This window comes from Phoxinus phoxinus (genome assembly GCF_949152265.1).
Source record: "Phoxinus phoxinus genome assembly, chromosome: 5".
Classification (NCBI taxonomy): Eukaryota; Metazoa; Chordata; class Actinopteri; order Cypriniformes; family Leuciscidae; genus Phoxinus; species Phoxinus phoxinus.
In genome coordinates, this window is record NC_136880.1 from 13,014,712 (window position 1) to 13,032,940 (window position 18,229).

The following is an 18,229-nucleotide window of genomic DNA, read 5'->3' on the forward strand; positions in this document are numbered from 1 at the left end:
CGCGATTAATAAAAATAATCCGCTACTAGTAACGTTAAAAGTATGCATGCAATAAAATTAAGCCTTACGAAAAGTCAACATTATAATGGCACTTCACAACTAATCTGTATAATAACACTGGGACTGGAAAGGATGATGCAACTGGCGAGGATTTAAAGCGGCAGCTCATGCCAACTCACCTGAAAAAAGCCTGGAGATAAACCTCACATACATTGGGAAACGAGTGATCAAAAATCGGGAGAATGTCTTCCCCCCCTCCGCCTAAAATCTTGCTTTCTCGCTCAGGTGACCGGCTTTCGCGTGAAAGCCATTACTGATGCCCGCCGGTGACGTCATCAGCCGCGGACAGTCCCGCAGATCTCCAAAACATCATCAGTGAAGCGCGCGCCCGGCGGCAGATGATGTGCACATCACATTTTCCTATTCACGACACTGCATGCGCTTTGTTGTTTTTTGTAAGAAATCGTTTTTTTGTGTGTCGTTGTGAATAGAGCTTGCTCGACGAGATACTGTTTGTGGCCGTTAAAAGAGCTCTTCGTGCTGAACGTGTTGCTAAGTAAAGACGAGCGGGTTCCCGGATGTTGTGGAAAGCCACGGCCTGACTCCTCTTCCACTACGCGCGTAAAGCATCTCTCAGTGCCTCCGGGAGGCTGGACGTGTGCCTGGGTATTGAGCAGAAGTCATGTTCGGCTCGTCGAGATCTGGAGGGGTGAGAGGGGGTCAGGACCAGTTCAACTGGGATGAAGTGAAAGTGGACAAACACAGAGAGAACTATCTGGGTAAGTGTCGAGCTAACGTTAGCCGCTAACTCGGTCCGCGCTATTATTGTGTGCGCTATATTCTCTCTCTATAGCGTTATATTCAGAGAGGCGTGATCTCTTGTGCACTTTACACGCTTGAATTAACTAACAATTGTGAAGTAGAGCTCATGTAACTGGTCTCTGTGATCACATTTAGTAGTTTACGGGCACACGGACCTGTTCAGAAAGCTAACAACTCGTGAGGATATTGTAAGTTAGCAGACTTGAAATGAGTAACGTTAGTTGGTTTGCTTTTCTGTAAATATATTGCTAATCGATATCAGCATGGCTTGTCCATGACAGTTTGTCCTCTGGGTACACGTTGCATTAACTTGCATGTGTTCTTCTGTTTAAAGTCCTCAGTAACTTTAATTGTAATGTAAAGTCAGACATTCCTACCTTTTTCCTTGGTATGATCTCTCATTACAACGCCTGTTAGTTTAATGTGTAAGTATCGGACTCAGTTGTGTGTAGGTGACGTGTTGCCTTTCTAGTTAAAGTGCCAGTGTCGCACGAGACGTGCACGCGGCACGTCAGTTCCCGAATCCTACTATGGCAAAGGCTCAGCATCTGAATATTAATAAGGTCATGCGGTCGTTGCTAGGTAATCTTTCCCCAGCGTCCTGCAGGAATCCTTCTACTGCGCATGCGTAGCTCATGCCGTGATGACGTCAGTGAGGCCCACTGGGCAGACGTGACGCAACCTGTTCAAGAAAGCGTTCTTCATCATAGTAGATTCATAATGTGATGTACCATGTGCGCATTTGACGTACCACGCAGTTTTTTAACCCCCAAGACATTTAACTTACAAAGTTGCTTGCTTATCTTGTGTCTATCAGTCAGAGAAGGGCAATATATAGCTATATTTCTGTTACAAACGTATTAAACAATTAATTAAATACCGTTTAATAATGTTAACTGATAAGGACAATTATGTATTATCAAAATATTACATGTATTGCAAAAAGAAAATTATTATACACCATAAATAGTTTTAGTATTCTAATATTATATATATTTTCATGATAGTTTGGCACATTTTCCAATAAATGCGCATCACCATATGCAAATAAATATAATTTTCATGTTTTCTTTAATTACATTGGCCATAAATTAAATGCAGTACAACCAATACTACAATCAATGTGGTGCAAATATAATTTAAATAGTTAAATTTGTCTAACAATAATCTTTAATAATGTAACATATTTTCAACATTGCCCTATAATAATGAGATTTTTATGCTTTATATGATAATGCAAATGATGGGGGGAAATGTAGTTAATTGTCTAATGTAGTAGGCTAGTTAATCTTAATTGCTCTGATGGTCATAGGTTTCTTTTTTATATAAGCTAAATATAATTTCTTGTTTTTTTCTTTTGATTTTGGGGTGAAATATTGCTTGTTCTTGACATGTTATGTAAGATTCGCCTAATGTCTTGGGTAATGCTTTAGTTTAGGGACCAATTCTCACTATTAAATTGTTGCTGATTAGTTTATATAGTACCATATTGGCTGTTTATCAGTATTTATAAAACACACATTGATACCTTAGTCTGCATGACCATACTCTATGTCCCAGTACCTAAACCTAACCACTACAACAACTACCTTACTAACCTTTAATAAGCAGCCAATTAGGAGCTTGTTGGGACAAAAGTCATAGTGAATATGTTTTCCCAAAAACTAAAAACTAAAGTGTGACCAGGTCTTGTTTGTCTTCCTCAGGGAATTCCCTGATGGCGCCGGTTGGACGCTGGCAGAAGGGCAAGGACTTGACGTGGTACGCCCGAGATAAGAAGGGTGGCGCAGCGGTGTCTCGAGAGGAGGAGATGGCGGCGGTGCGGGAGGCCGAGCACGAGGCCATGTTGGCAGCACTGTGAGTGCGCTCGGTCGATCAGTGGCCCGTCCAATACAGTCAGCACAAGTCTTAATGTTTCCGTCTGTTTCAGGGGTCATAAAACCATCAAAAAACAACCAACTGGTCTCACCAAAGAGGTTTGCGTTTGTAAAGCATTTTTAATTATTTGCAGCATTTCTTGTTGCATTTTCTGACGCACATGTGTGTTGCTGGCAGGATCTTGCCGACGTGTGCCGGAGGGAAGGAGAGGGGGAGGAGCGGGACGTGGACCGGGTCTCTGGGCTCGGAAGCTCCAGGTAAAGCCGGCGCTGTGTGTTCGTCGCCAGCTTTTGTGACAAGTTTGCTTGATCTCTTTGCCTGTTAAAAATACACTTATGCTCTGAGTAACTTATTCCACCATAAAAATACCCTAATGAACATACAGGTGCTGGTCATATAATTAGAATATCATCAAAAAGTTGATTTATTTCAAGAATTCAACTTAACAGGTGAAACTAATATATTATATAGACTCATTACATTGCAAAGTGAGATATTTCAAGCCTTTATTTGTTATAATTTTGATGATTATGGCTTACAGCTTATGAAACCCACAAAATCAAAATCCCAGAAAACTAGAATACTACATGAACTCACACAGTAATTACACTGACCAAATAGGGTCATTGAACCAGGTGTTGGTTCTTTTGGCAGTGTGGGCAGGTGCAAATCCTGCTGGAAAATGAAGGAAGCATGAAGTGCTCTGAAGATGTCCTGGTAGACGGCTGCGTTGACTCTGGATTTAATAAAGCACAGTGGACCAAAGTCCTCTTTCCTGATGAGAGCAAATTTTGCATCTCGTTTGTAAATCGCGGTCCCAGAGTCTGGAGGAAGAGAGGAGAGGCACAGAATCCACGTTGCTTGAAGTCCAGTGTGAAGTTTCCACAGTCAGTGATGGTTTGGGGTGTAGGAAACTTTTCCTTCTTCTAAGCAAATACCAGGAGATGTTTGGATCACGTTCAAGCAGAAGTTCTTTATTGATCGCGGCTGCAATTCTTTCAAACAGTCTAAATCTAAACAGTATACATTGTAGTTATATACATTCCCAGGGGGAGGAGTCTTCTTATCCAGCAAAAACCAGTATGGCAGGTTCTCTAGATTGCTCTAGAGAACCCGAGCCAATCAGCTATTGTATTGCTAATCCAATCATCCTGACTTGATTGCTCAAACCTTAACATTATCATAGAGACAAAGGCACCGCTGTACCTTGAGCAAATGGCTCTGAAAGTAATTTGCAGAACTAAAGGTGAGAGAATTCAATGATTTGACTCATTTACAAGTCTGGCCGGAATCTACTGCTGGAAACTCAATAATCATCAGTTAAACCTAAAATGAAATAGATTCTTAAAATTTGTTATCCTTCAGTCCCCCGTTTGAGAGTTCTTTAAAACTCTCACATAATATACAAATTTAAACACTTAAAAGTTCATTCTTGTAACTGGTGTAAATTACAGGCACATATAACTTATTCTGTGTAGTTCTTCTGTAATTGCATGCGGACACAGAAACAAACATGCAATTAGGGTTCGTGAAAACTTTCAGTCATCTGGTGTAATTTTGCTGAAAAATCAAGAATGTCTTGTTGGATTTTGTTAAAGTTCTTTCCCCACCATGGTTGTGCACAAGTGAGTCCTGGAAAGCAGCCATGTTCTTTGTTTGTGGCAGAAGCTGAAGTTGCATGTGCCATGCAACGTTCTTTCCAGCAAACAAGGCGTTCTTGACATATTCATTAGCTCTAAGAATATGTTGTTTCTGGAGTCTACACTTTGCGCGATGTCCATGATGGTTAGTAGTGTGACAATCTTGATCATGTTCGATGGATGACTGAAGGTTCCACTGTTGACATACGGAACGTATGTGATTCTCTGCGTTGTGTATTTTTTATTTTTCTTCGTGATAGTTGGCTCAGCAGTGGATCGAGTCGTTTTCTGGAAGTTTGTGGCTTCATATGCAGGTGAGGAGGTCGGTGCATATGGGTCTCAGGACAGCCATGTGGTATCTGCACAGAGGAAGAAAGAAAACAAAAGAGAAAACGGCAACAGAGCAGTATTTGTTGTAAAGACTGGTTGTATCCTCTGTTCAATCTGAGTCTGCTATTTGTTGTTCCTTCTTTCCCTAATACTTTATTCATGAGACACCTAAAAGGAACAGTGAGGTGAGGATGGACTAGTGGAGGGGAAAGGCCTATAAGGGAGTCTTCACCGCAAGGGTTGGCCCCCGAAAGCTTGTTGCTTCCGGTTCTTCCCTGGGCTCCTCACTGGTCCATGTGTCCTATCCTGTCCCTGTAGGTTGGGGAAACAACCACGAGTTCAATGACGAGGGGAGGGGTTGCTTCAAACTAGTAAACAAATGGAGTAAAAGCTGCATAACATTGTTAACTTGTCTTAAGTTATGCTTGTTTTTTCTACATTCTTTCCCAAAATGTCCGTGCTTGCCACAGTAAGAACAACTGGCTTCTCTAGGACTCTTGCGTTTCTTTGGCTTCTCTGAGTTGACCTTAACAGTAACTGCTGCAATTCTTACTCTCTCTCTGACATCAAAGTCTCTTTCCCAAGTGACTAAACTGTCCAGGTTGTCTTCCAGGGTTCTACTGGACCATGTTATTTCTAAGTAAGGCAATGCATTTTTGTGTTCTGACAGAAGACCCTGAAACCATGTGCGAACTAGGGGACCATTATCACCTAGCACCTTCTCTGACGTGTCAGCAATTCCGCTGTAAGCTGCAGCGGTCTGGCAAAACCTTTCTGTGTACTCACAAACAGTTTCATCCTTCTTCTGTAAACAACTAGTGAGCTTTGACCAATCCACTTTTGGTCCAACAATGTCCGTTAACACTCTCAGAACTTCCTCTCTCAATTCATCTTTATTGGCCTGTTGCAGTTCAGAATTGTTTACAGCATTTTCAAAATGATTGAATTCTGACTCAGTCAAGATCTGTGATATTAGCTGGGTGACTTCAGCTAGAGTCATATCATAGAGCCGCATCTTTTTGGACAACTCTCTCCTAAACTCAGAAAAATTTCTTTGCACGGATGGCAAACATTCAGCAATTCTCTCAATATCTTTAGGACCTAAAGATGTTTTGACTGCTTTTGGTGGCAATATGGGGGTTGCAAATGAAACTGTGTCAACCCCTTTTCCCTGAGGCTTTTGTCTAGCTACGCACACTTCAACTGCATTTACATCTGCATTGACATTGTCCTCTATACTATCAAAAGACTGTAGATCAGGATAGCTTTCATCTGACTGTTGGTCTTCTGAGACACATTTGGTTGAGGCCTTGTTACCGCCCACCTTGTCTGTGAGACAGGACATTCGAGTGTGCAATGGTTTGTTCTGTTCATTTAACTTATCAATACAACGAGCCTGTTCTTGTACAATGGATAAGCTAAACTCTCTGTGACATAAGATAATACCTTTCACATTTTTCTTCCTGATACATGCACCCAACACTTTCTTGCAATCTTCAATTGACCATACTTTGTCTGCATCAATGCCAAATTTCTTTGTTAAATTCAATCTGACTGGCTCAGTCACGATGGAGTCCATGTGCTCTGATAACAAAGACTTGAATTCACTATCTGTCCATAAAGGGGTAGTCAGTCTAGTACTTTTCCTAAACATTGTGAATTTCTATGTTACCACACAAACAAACACTAAACTTCTCTCTACTGTCTTACAAACAGAGGGTACAATCTTATTAGCACATGACGCTAATCTTCTCTAGCTTACAAAGGACAGGCCTTCTCTAGCAAGAGGATACATACAAATCTTAACATGTATCTGTTAAAATCTTCCCTGCCTAGCAGAGGATAAACCAAAATATCAGCACATAATGCTAACCTTCTCTGTGAAACAAAGGATAAACAAAATAACTAGCACGTAATGCTAATCTTCCCTGCCTAACAAGAAAGCAGAGGATAAACCAAAATAAAAGAAATGAATCGTCTCTAGCAAACGTAGAGGGTAACAAAATATTAGCACGTAATGCTATTCTTCCCTGCCTGAGAACAGAGGATACCAACAAAAACAAAATATTAGCACGTAATGCTATTCTTCCCTGCCTGAGAACAGAGGATACCAACAAAAACAAAATATTAGCACGTAATGCTATTCTTCCCTGCCTGAGAACAGAGGATACCAACAAAAACAAAATATTAGCACGTAATGCTATTCTTCCCTGCCTGAGAACAGAGGATACCAAAATATTAGCGTAATGCTAAACTTCCCTGCCTAAAAACAGAGGATAACTTTCATCTCTAAAAGAAAAACTTTAGAGGATAACTTAGTTAACAAAACTTGCAGCTGTTTGTTTAACGCTTCTCTGTCGGCGCAGAGGATCACACTTTTGTACTGGTATTGTAGGTTCTTTTGGATAGTCGCACTCACCAGACCTTGCTTTGTTCAGCTGGAAGTTTTGCTCTGGATTCCAAAAGATGCAGTCTGGAAAGCAGATCTTTGTTTGAGATTCAGTCTGGAACTCAGTCAGTTGAGATCTTTGTTGAGGATTCAGGTTGGAGGAAGCTGGAACTCAGTCAGATCTTTGTGAGTAGCTCTATCCGGGTCACAAGGCACCAAAACTGTAGGAAACTTTTCCTTCTTCTAAGCAAATACCAGGAGACGTTTGGATCACGTTCAAGCAGAAGTTCTTCTTTATTGCGCGTGGCTGCAATTCTTTCAAACAGTCTAAATCTAAACAGTATACATTGTAGTTATATACATTCCCAGGGGGAGGAGTCTTCTTATCCAGCAAAAACCAGTATGGCAGGTTCTCTAGATTGCTCTAGAGAACCCGAGCCAATCAGCTATTGTATTGCTAATCCAATCATCCTGACTTGATTGCTCAAACCTTAACATTATCATAGAGACAAAGGCACCGCTGTACCTTGAGCAAATGGCTCTGAAAGTAATTTGCAGAACTAAAGGTGAGAGAATTCAATGATTTGACTCATTTACAAGTCTGGCCGGAATCTACTGCTGGAAACTCAATAATCATCAGTTAAACCTAAAATGAAATAGATTCTTAAAATTTGTTATCCTTCAGGGGTGTCATCTGCTGGTGTTGGTCCACTGTGTTTTCTGAGGTACAAAGTCAACGCAGCCGTCTACCAGGAAGTTTTAGAGCACTTCATGCTTCCTGCTGCTGACCAACTTTATGGAGATGCAGATTTCATTTTCCAACAGGACTTGTCATCTGCACACAGTGCCAAAGCCACCAGTACCTGGTTTAAGGACCATGGTATCCCTGTTCTTAATTGGCCAGCAAACTCGCCTGACCTTAACCCTGTAGAAAATCTATGGGGTATTGTGAAGAGGAAGATGTGAAACGCCAGACCCAACAGTGCAGAAGAGCTGAAGGCCACTATCAGAGCAACCTGGGCTCTCATAACACCTGAGCTGTGCCACAGACTGACCGACTCCATCACGGCGCATTGCTGCAGTAACTCAGGCAAAAGGAGCCGCAACTAAGTATTGAGTGCTGGACATGCTCATACTTTTCATGCTCAGACTTTTCAGTTGGCCAGCATTTCTAAAAAATCCTTTTTTTGTATTGGTCTTAAGTAATATTTTAATTTTCTGAGATACTGAATTTGGGATTTTCATTAGTTGTCAGTTATAATAATCAAAACAAATAAACATTTGACATATATCAGTCTGTGTGTAATGAATGAATATAATATACAAGTTTCCCTTTTTGAATGGAATTACTGAATTAAATCAACTTTTTCATGATATTCTAATTATATGACCGTGTAACAATATATCGTGTCACGTGTCGCAAAACACAAATGCAACCATGTGTATCGTGGATGGCGACATGGTCACAATGTACTGTGTGTAATTCACCCAAAATGAAAATTACTGTGTGAGAAAAAATTCAAGTTTACAGAGTTTTAGTGTCAGTTACATTAAACTATTATATAATGTTGAATATAATGTATAATAATGCAATGGGGGAATATGTGTGGGTCCTGATAATACCAAATGTCTGATGTTACCAGTAAAAAGTGGCCTACATTATTTTAAATGTATCTAGTCAGTGAAAGAGTGCTTCTGTATTTTCAGCTCCAGAATCATGAATATTGTTTAATTTTTAAATTTTTGCTGTTAATCACTGTTAACTCTGAATTTCATACTCTGGGTTTACTGAGCCGTGTCTTCATACCGTGACTAAGCAAGGTGTGGATTAAGTTCAGGGTATATGTGGAAAGATAACCTTGCTTTCTGGAATACCCTTCTGTATAGAGATGCTGAGGTTTAGAAGTGTGAAAGTGTGATGTAAAATGTTAGACAAAATCAAATCCATTTTTTTTTTTCAGTGTATGAAGTAGCTTTAGTCTGTAACTTGCTCCTCTATTTTCATCTCAGTTTTATTTATAAGTCGAATGTAACATTGTGAGATTCTGCTTTTCTTCTTCACCAGGGCCGGGGCGAGAGGGATGCTGCTTTCCAAGCAAGAAAAGGAAGCTGTAAAAATGGGTTTGCCGGTTTTCACGGTATGTAGATATAGATCATCAGTTTTTAATGCTAATTTGATTTGAAGAATGTGTCATGGCTCATATCTGAAGTACAGCTGTCACTGACGATTATTTCAGTAATAGAGTAATCGGTCGATTACTTTGTGGTACTAAAAATAGTCCTAAGTGAACAATAGCCTTTAAAATTACTTAAAATACTTACAGTATACTGTATAATAACAATGAGGTAATAATAATTGATTCAAATGAAGTATCAAACGCAAGTAATCATGTGGTTTTATTGAATAGCACTGTTAGAAACGCTACAGCCACTGTAATGTCTTGCTCTTGAACAAGAACATCAAAACACTCAAACTTATTAACACTCAAATGTATTTGTTGCCAGCATCATAAAGCTGACAGACCGCAAGAAGCCGCTAAGACGCCGGAGGAGTCCAACAGACATGATAAAGGAGATAAACGGTAGATAGACTAAATGATTCACAGAAGAAGAAGAAAAGTTTGATCCATTTTATGATTTTAAAGACTTGTTGATTTTGGCTTAAACTACCCCTCTAGTTTTTTTAATTAATTATATATATTTTTTTGTTGTTGTATAAAAACAAGATTATATTTAACATCTTTTCGCCAAAAATTATATTTGAATAAATTTTAAAGATGGAAAAGATGAAACATGAGAATTCATAAGTACAAAAAAGATACTACTGACAAAAAGGTAAAATATCTAAGTTGAGACCTGATGTTAATTACAGATCTGACAGCAAAAAGAAGAGTAAGAAGGAAAAGAAGAGTAAGAAGGAGAAAAAGAGGAGAAAAGAGAAGTCGAAACACAGAAGCAGAAGGGACTCTTCAGATTCGGACTCTGAAATCTGCAGTAAAAGGTAAACGGTGTATATTTTTCCCATTGTGTCAATGAACTAAATACCCTTGTTTACTTTTTGTTATAGATTATTTTATATGTAAACCTATAGATTTTTAATTTCTCTAAGGTGTAACACAGTTTCTTCACAAGAGGGCGGTGTAACACAATTCACCTGCTTTAGTTCATCACATCTTTTAGTTAGTTTCCTCTTCTTGTTACATAATACTGTCCTTTTGAAGACAGTGGTGCAACTTTGTTTGGGTTGAAGAAAATTATTAAACTATTCTGGTCTGTTCAAAAACTTGGTGAGCTTCTAAGATAAAAAAAAAAAAAACTTTTAGATTATAGACTTATAGATTTTGACCTAACACTTTTATCACAGATTTGAATAGGATTATTGTGTGCCATATTGATATGAGAGAAAGAGAAAAATTCCATTCTTTGTTGTCATGAAGTGCATTTAACATTCATTTACGCCATTTACGAGTTTCTAACAAGGGTTAGTGAGAAAAATGCAGAGAGTTCGTGAGTTGGTTAATAAGTAAATCACAAAAAAAAATATATTTTACAATAAATAATTTTTAAATAAAATCAATCAAAATAAAATACTTGAACACTAAACATAGAATTTTTTTTATTTGTTTACCTGCATGTCAATGTGTCCATTAACAGGATTAATCAGAGAGTCGTGAACATACACATTTGATTAAATTATTGAAATATTAAATTAAAATTAAAAAGGGTTCAAAACAGTTTGGGAATCCCTGCATTACATGAACAAAAACATGAATAAACATGAAAACAGCAATGACAATACATGGCCAAAGTCTTCCAGGTTTCAAATATTTTTGTCCAGACTTCCAGAATCAATAATTGGTGAAGGTCACTGGATATGATGACGACGACGACAGTAGATGCAGACAGATACACATTTGCAGTGTTTAGTAATTATTCATCTCATACATTAGAGGCCCAAAGTGATGTCCGGAGGGGATATATCATTTAAAATATGAGGGAAGAACAAAACAATAAACTTGATTAGGGTATATAACACTAATGTAATGCGGTCAGTCACAGGCATAGACATACATAATAAAGGCTAGATGTCTCGTCTGCGTTGCTGGCCAATGGAGGTCGACGTCCGCACCTGGCGGCCATCTTGTCACAGTCAGCTCGCTCACTCGTAACATTGTGTTTTAATGGTGCATGTACTTTTTAAATAACCATAACTTGCTCAATTTTCTACCGATTTTCAAACGGGTGGGTTTGTTATAAACATCAGAGATGTAGTTATGACACTGCATACTTATGAATAATTATAATATTATATATTTCAACATGTTCAAGCATCCAGAATTATAGCCACATTAATAACATTTGTAAGAAACCAAACCGTTTGTAAATCCGTCAAGATTTCAGCGAGATAGGAGTATTTGCATTCGTGCAGATCATCAGGAACCACAGAGCCCGCCAGAAAGCTTGCCTGTGACAAGATGGCCACCGGGTGATGACGTTAGAGACTCCGCCGTAAGACATCTAGCCTTTATTGTGTGTATCTATGATCACAGGTGTGTGTTTGTTGAGTAATTTACAATGCTTCGAACACTGCTCAACCAATCAGAATCAAGGACTGGAACTATCCGTTTAATAATTAATATTTTACTTCACTTATGCCTCTGTGACTGTGACACTTAAACTGCTTAGGATGAGGGATCAACATTTTGAACTGTGATTTATATCTATTTATTGATGTAACATCGCTAATATTGAGAGTGTTACAACCGTATCAGTGTTACACACCACCAACTTTTTGTAAATCGAACAAAACCTCATAAGCTTCATTACATATATTCACTACATAAAGTACACTCACGCTTCGCGATATGTACTACTATAGCAGGTCTCAACTGCGTGATTTTTAGGGTTCAAATTTAAACTATAGTATCCCCCATCAATATATTAAAAGTTGGATATATGACATCCTACTTTACATTCATGCATAAATACACTATAGTCATTTAAAGCCATTCATACCACGGTCTGTCTGAATACTCTATTCTGATTGGCTGGAAGGTGTGCAATAAAGTAGTTTAATGCACAGGTAGTTCCCAGTCAGTTTAATCACCTTTCCATATTAATGCTCTGTTTTCATTGAAGCAAACACACACACACGCGCACGCGTCAGTCGCCGGAGATCGTGCTGCACACACACACACAAACTTGTCAACGTTGCCCGATGGATTTTAGCGATAAAATAGCTTTGCCACTTAATCGCTGAGCAGTGATGACACAAAATGTGATGTAAAAAATTAAACAAAGATAAATCATATTTTTGCACCTTGAATGTAAAAATTGCAACCTCTGCAATGCAACTGAAAACCAAAGTGACACACTTTAAAGAATTTTTTTAAAACTTGTAATAACTAGCTGCATTTTTGTTCACACCCCTGATCAATACTAGGTGAAGCACCTTTTAGTACAGCACCAAGTCTGTTTAAATAGGAGTCTGTCAGCGTGCCACATCTTGACTTGGGAATATTTTCCCACTTTTTGCAAAAACATTGCAGATCTGTTAACTTGTGATCATGGCATCTCATGTGCACGGTCCTCTTCAGGTCCCCTTACATATTCTCTATAGGAGTCCGGTCTGGGCCATTATAAAACACCCATCTGTCTTTGCTGAAGCCATACTTCTGTTGGATTAGATGTGTTGTGGATCATTGTCCCACTGAAAGGGGGAAGTTCTCTTCATTCTCAGCTTTTGAGCAGACAACACAAAAGTCTATAACAAAATCAACTGGTGCTTGGATCCAGAGATGTAAAGAGAACCTGTAAACCATACCTGAAGTAAATGTTGAGATCAATGACTCTTGAGTCAAAACAATGGCAGTGACATTTTAAGGTATCTCAGATATAAGTGTCTGTCAGTTCAAACAGCTCACACTCATTTTAGCCTGGGACTAGCCTTTAACCCCCGGTGTCACAGACCAGGCTCGAGTATCTAGTCTTGATAGTATTTTACTCATACTGACTGTAGGCCCAAATATGCATTAGTCCTCAACAAAAATCTCAGTAGTGCAATTAATCAAGGTGGACACAACCGCCTCTTAAAAGTCTACAAACAGTGAAGCCTCAGTTAAGCGCTCTTAAAGGTCCTTGCACACTGAGTCCGAAATTTACGCACGTTAAAAAAATTAATTCGACCTCACGTTTTGTCAATCACGCTTGCACACTGCTTCTGAAACTTTCGGTCGTCATAAAAAAATTCGGGTTCGATTTTCTGCGTTTTTCGCATCCGTAGCAAGCGTTTGAATGGCGTTTGAATGGCGAATCACGAATACGAAAAAATGCATATGAAAATTTCGGACTCAGGACCTTAAGTGCTGGTTTGGGCCTCATCAGTGGATGTCCTCATCTCATATATGAAACACCTGAGATTCAGCAACTACATGCTACTCACATTCGTGTAAAGTAGCCTTGTTGACGGGTTCGGGAGAGTGAAGGCAATGCACAAGATATCCCTTACAAAAAAAGGTTCATTTAATGAAGTATACTAAAGTAAAGTTCAGGTCAATTTTTTAAGTATAATTCACTTTATGCAGTAAGTATACTAATATCAATGTACTGGTAGTATACTATTGTACTATTTCAATACTGATGGGGCTAAATTGGCCCACTTTTTATTATATAAAAGTATATGCTTAAGCGTACTATAAGTGGAACAGTACTAAACTTTAAGTGCACAACTACATTTCTCATTTGTACTGATAAAACTTATTTTTCGTAAGGGATAGTTCCTTCAATGTCCTGTAGATGCCCGTATCGCTTCTTTTATAGCAGAAATACTGCTGCAGAAAAGTTAGGTGCCTTAAAAAATTTAATAAGTAATTTCATTTCTCATTACAAATCTATTGGAGTGAAGAGTACATATAGTCACTCAAAAATGTAGTCGAGTAGAGAGTAAAAGTTGCCAATATCTTTGAGACTATAAGTCAAAGTACAAAGTTGCCAAAAAGATACTTAAGTACAGTAACTACTTACATTTACACAAATACTATAAAGGCCCCAATATCATTGATGCTTCGTAATCTGTAGTAGAAGCATTCAAACTGGAAGATATCAGACAAATCTTTAAAGAACAGCTGAGATTTATTCTCATTCTGAATACAGCCACAAACTCGATCATAAAAGTGTGTGCACACTTATGCAGTTAGGATATTTCAAGTTTTTATCTCTGAAATGTCACTTTGATTTTCCGTGGTATTGGATAGGTTGTAATTTTTACATGTAAAAGGTAAAAAAAAGTTCTGATATGATTTATCTTCTCCTTTTTTTTACATCACAAAAAACAGAGGTGTGTAGACTTTGTAAATCCGCTGTTCATATACTGTCCAATTTAATCCGCTTATGTAAAGCAATATATAAAATGTTGCAAATCTCAACTGCTTGACTTTATTTAGCACCAAAATGTAATTCATATTATCTCCCAGCTTTTTATATAAAGTTGGATACGTACACCCAGCTTTATCTGCATACATCGGTATACTCGCATAGGGAGATATGTACTATATAGCAATCTGAGTTTAAAAAACGGTTCGATTGCTTGTATTATCGCAAAATATAAGCTATATTATCGCCCAGATCTAATCTTATAATTGCGACTATAAAGCATGAATATATTAAGATGTTATACACGTCAACATTATAATTTTCTATAAAGAAGTTTTGGAAAAAATTGTGTATTGTGAATTTGATATGAACCGTAGACAAGGGTTGTGTATTCTCATAGTCTGAATTATGGTTCTCCCCTCAAACAGAGCCAAACTTCCCAAGCTCACCAGGAATAAATGATTGTCTAGGTGTGTTTTGTGCTCCCCAGGCCGAGAAAAGATTCCCGGGACCACCATGGGCCTAATCCATCAAGGAGCAGTCAGAGTGGAGCCGGAGCCCGTGACAGCCATTCAGGAGGAGGGCCAAAGGCTGACCGCAGGACACTGCCCCCCCCTCGCCAGCGGCACGACACGGACTCGTCCTCTGATGGACCCGGGTCCCCGTCACCAGGCTACCGGCGGCGCCACCGCACCGGCTCAGACCCCTGATGCCCCGTCCACACCTCACCCCGAGAACGGATCTGATCGCCCCTTTGTCGAGCTCTGCACAGCTTAGGCCACGAGACACGGCAGCTCAGCGAGCACAGATTCACATGCAGCACACTAGTGAGGAGCTCTGGATACATTCCTCCTGGAGATCGTGTAAACGTGGAAGGAAAACTTCTCCTTCAGACTAATCAGACTAATAACTCTTATTCTGGACACAACGTGAGACTGCATTTCCTTTTCCCAAAAATGAAATTCTCTCATCATTTATTCACCCTCATGCCATCTGCGATGTATATGACTTTATTTCTTACGTTAAACACACAAACTAATATTTTTAGGAAAATAAGCAATCTCTGCAAGTTGCGAGTGTCAAATAGAAATGATAAGCAAAACTTTTTCAAAAGTTAAAAATATGAGGATTTTCCTTACACATACCTATCATTTCTATTCAGAAGACATGGACTCGTCCACTGGGGTCATGTGGTGTTTTCAACAGAGTGGCACACATTCACTTGCATTATATGGACTCGCAGAGATTGATTATTTTCCTAAAAATATTAGTTTGTTTTTATCAGAAGAAATAAAGTTCTATTTGCAGATGGGATGAGAGTTTCTAAATCATTTCCCCTCAAAATACTCATTACTGCTAAAAAAGAACAAATGATATATTGCCATTTGTTGTCTTGCTGTGTTTGAATTTATGCTAATTCTTATTTAAAAATCACTTAAATTACAGCAATCTGAATGACAAAAAATCAGTTGCGTATTACAATTTTGGAGTAATTTTGGCTTTATTTGTCATGAATATAATATCACACAATGCAAAAAAAAAAAAAGGTTTAATTCTCTTTATGCAAAATATAATTTCTTTTGGGAGCTGAAATGATATCTGGACACGTTTTGGTCTTCGATGCATAAAGAGAACACTGTCATGACACGATCTCCAGCGATTACAGCAGATGTGATTGACTTTTTATTCTTGTATATGTTTGGTGAAATAAACTTGATTGTTATGGTCAACGCACCTGCCCTCAACACCTCTATCCTTCAGTTATTGTTTTCTCAGTCTATTCTGCTCTTATTTTAAACGTCCTGGCTGCAGGAATGCGCTCCTGTCGCTAGAATAGAGGAGTGTTTGCATTTGCATTGAGTTGCTGTGAAAGGCGGTATTCTGCTGGCTGGCACCTGGGGCCATGCGAGAAAAGAGCAAAGCGCAGACAAAAGACAAGTGCAAAAATCCCGGCCCAGGGATGGCCCGAGCGCCACACACAAACCCCAAGCCGCTGGAGCAGCAGGAGTGGGCTGAACAAAAGCCACCCTGTAAGAGAGCCAGCGCACCCCTCCTTTTCCCACCATCATGCCTTCCCTGCCACGCATTACTGGCTTGGCTGCATTATCCATGGCAGCCTAATCGGGCCAAAGGAACGTTGCTGTAGATTGCTTTCCCTCCCCCTCGTTGGGCGCCTGATTCCAGGCTGCTGACCCCGTAGGCCCAGCCCATCCTATTTGTCACTTATTAAAGTGCTTCTGCTGAGAAGGCGAGGGAGGCGTTTGAGTGGAGAATTAATGAGTTCCTCGAGAGAACACCCTCACACACACCAGGCACACGCACCGCAGATCTCACTGGACGCCCGGGCACTCGCCACGGACGCTTATTGCTCAAATAACTCTTAACATCAAACCTTTTTAAAGAAATGAGCAGTTAACCCCTCAGTTAGATGGCTAAACATTTCAACAGGTTTGATGAATGTCTTTGCTCTTATTAGTTGTCAGTTCATCTGAACATCAACATTTGTGAGATTTAGTCATTTGAAACAGTTCTGAGGTTGATTAACCCTTTCCCCACAAGCCTTTTTATGAATATCTGAACATGCAATATGTAAGGGATAATGCATTAAACGATTTTAATACACAGTGTGGATGGAAAAAAATACCTGACACATAGTGCATTCAAATCGCCTCATCCTTCCCTCGGGTCATTTTGACTCGGATTTTATATATATCTTTTTTTTTATAAATATTGAGTGTTCACCGGAGGGGTCCAAGACCCCGTGACTTTTGTTGCACTTGAACCATGAATACACACCAAAAATTGTTTTAATGGATTCGAGGAGTTTTGTGGTTGAAATTTAAAAAAGTAACAAAATCCTTCCCTTATGGGTCCAATTGACCCCCATAGGAATGAATGGAATGCAAGGAATGCTTGAGTACACACAGAAAAACCTAAAAATGGTCAATATTCAAACTAAAAATGCTAAACTTTTACCAAATAATTATTTTATAATGTTGTATGTAAATGCATACTGAAGATAAAAATACTTTAGGACTCAGCAGAAACCGCTCATTTGCACCATATAAAGCTATACACGTGAAAATTTGAATATCGTGCAAAAGTTAATTTATTTCAGTAATTAAACTTAAAAGGTGAAAATAATATATTATATAGATGCATTACATGCAAAGTGAGATATTTCAAGCCTTTACGGTCTTTAAATAAACTGTATTCTTTGTTCTCAATTTTCTAAGCTTCCATTTTGCTAAACATGGTTTATGAACGCACTGCCAGAGTTTGTGCTTGCGCTTTAAAAAAAATCATTTATAGCCCTGAGATACTCACGTGTTATCTTGACGGATTGAACAAATCCGTATCCAGATCAGATGGAGGACCTGCGCCTAGACACGATCACAGCGTATGATGTAGTCAACCGGATCCGGGCCGTATACAGATCAGTTGGAGGACCTGCGCCTAGACACGATCACAGCGTATGATGTAGTCAGCCGGATCCGGGCCGTATCCAGATCAGATGGAGGACCTGCGCCTAGACACGTCCACAACGCATGATGTAGTCAGCCGGATCCGGGCCATATCCAGATCAGATGGAGGACCTGCGCCTAGACACGTCCACAACACATGATGTAGTCAGCCGGATCCAGATCAGATGTTGGACCTGCGCCTGGACATGACCACAACTCATGATGTAGTCAGCCGGATCCAGATCAGATGTTGGACCTGCACCTGGACACGTCCACAACGCATGATGTAGTCAGCCGGATCCAGATCAGATGGTGGACTTGCGCCTGGACACGAC

The 18,229-nt window shown here is 39.4% G+C and overlaps 2 protein-coding genes across 4 annotated transcripts in view; one reads left to right on the forward strand and one right to left on the reverse strand.

The window, feature by feature from the left end:
- guk1a (guanylate kinase 1a) overlaps positions 1-1,513 on the reverse strand; it is a 22,409-nt gene extending 20,896 nt beyond the window's left edge. The window contains exon 1 of one of the 3 annotated variants that reach the window (XR_013797766.1): positions 1,200-1,396. Coding sequence is in view for 2 of the 3 variants with exons in the window: in XM_079613712.1 (XP_079469838.1) it covers positions 180-213 (34 nt within the window). In the remaining variant the exon portion in view is untranslated. Of the gene's footprint in view, positions 1-179; positions 418-1,199 lie in introns of those variants that run through there. The other 2 variants (XM_079613713.1, XM_079613712.1) reach the window with 2 other exon arrangements.
- cUnh1orf35 (chromosome Un C1orf35 homolog) lies at positions 641-16,176 on the forward strand. The gene is made up of 8 exons (XM_079613711.1): positions 641-779; positions 2,529-2,679; positions 2,753-2,798; positions 2,878-2,957; positions 9,125-9,197; positions 9,565-9,641; positions 9,932-10,060; positions 14,921-16,176. The coding sequence occupies exons 1-8, from the start codon at positions 683-685 to the stop codon at positions 15,138-15,140; spliced, it is 873 nt and encodes a 290-aa protein (XP_079469837.1). The 5' UTR covers positions 641-682; the 3' UTR covers positions 15,141-16,176.
- The last annotated feature ends 2,053 nt before the right edge of the window (positions 16,177-18,229 follow it).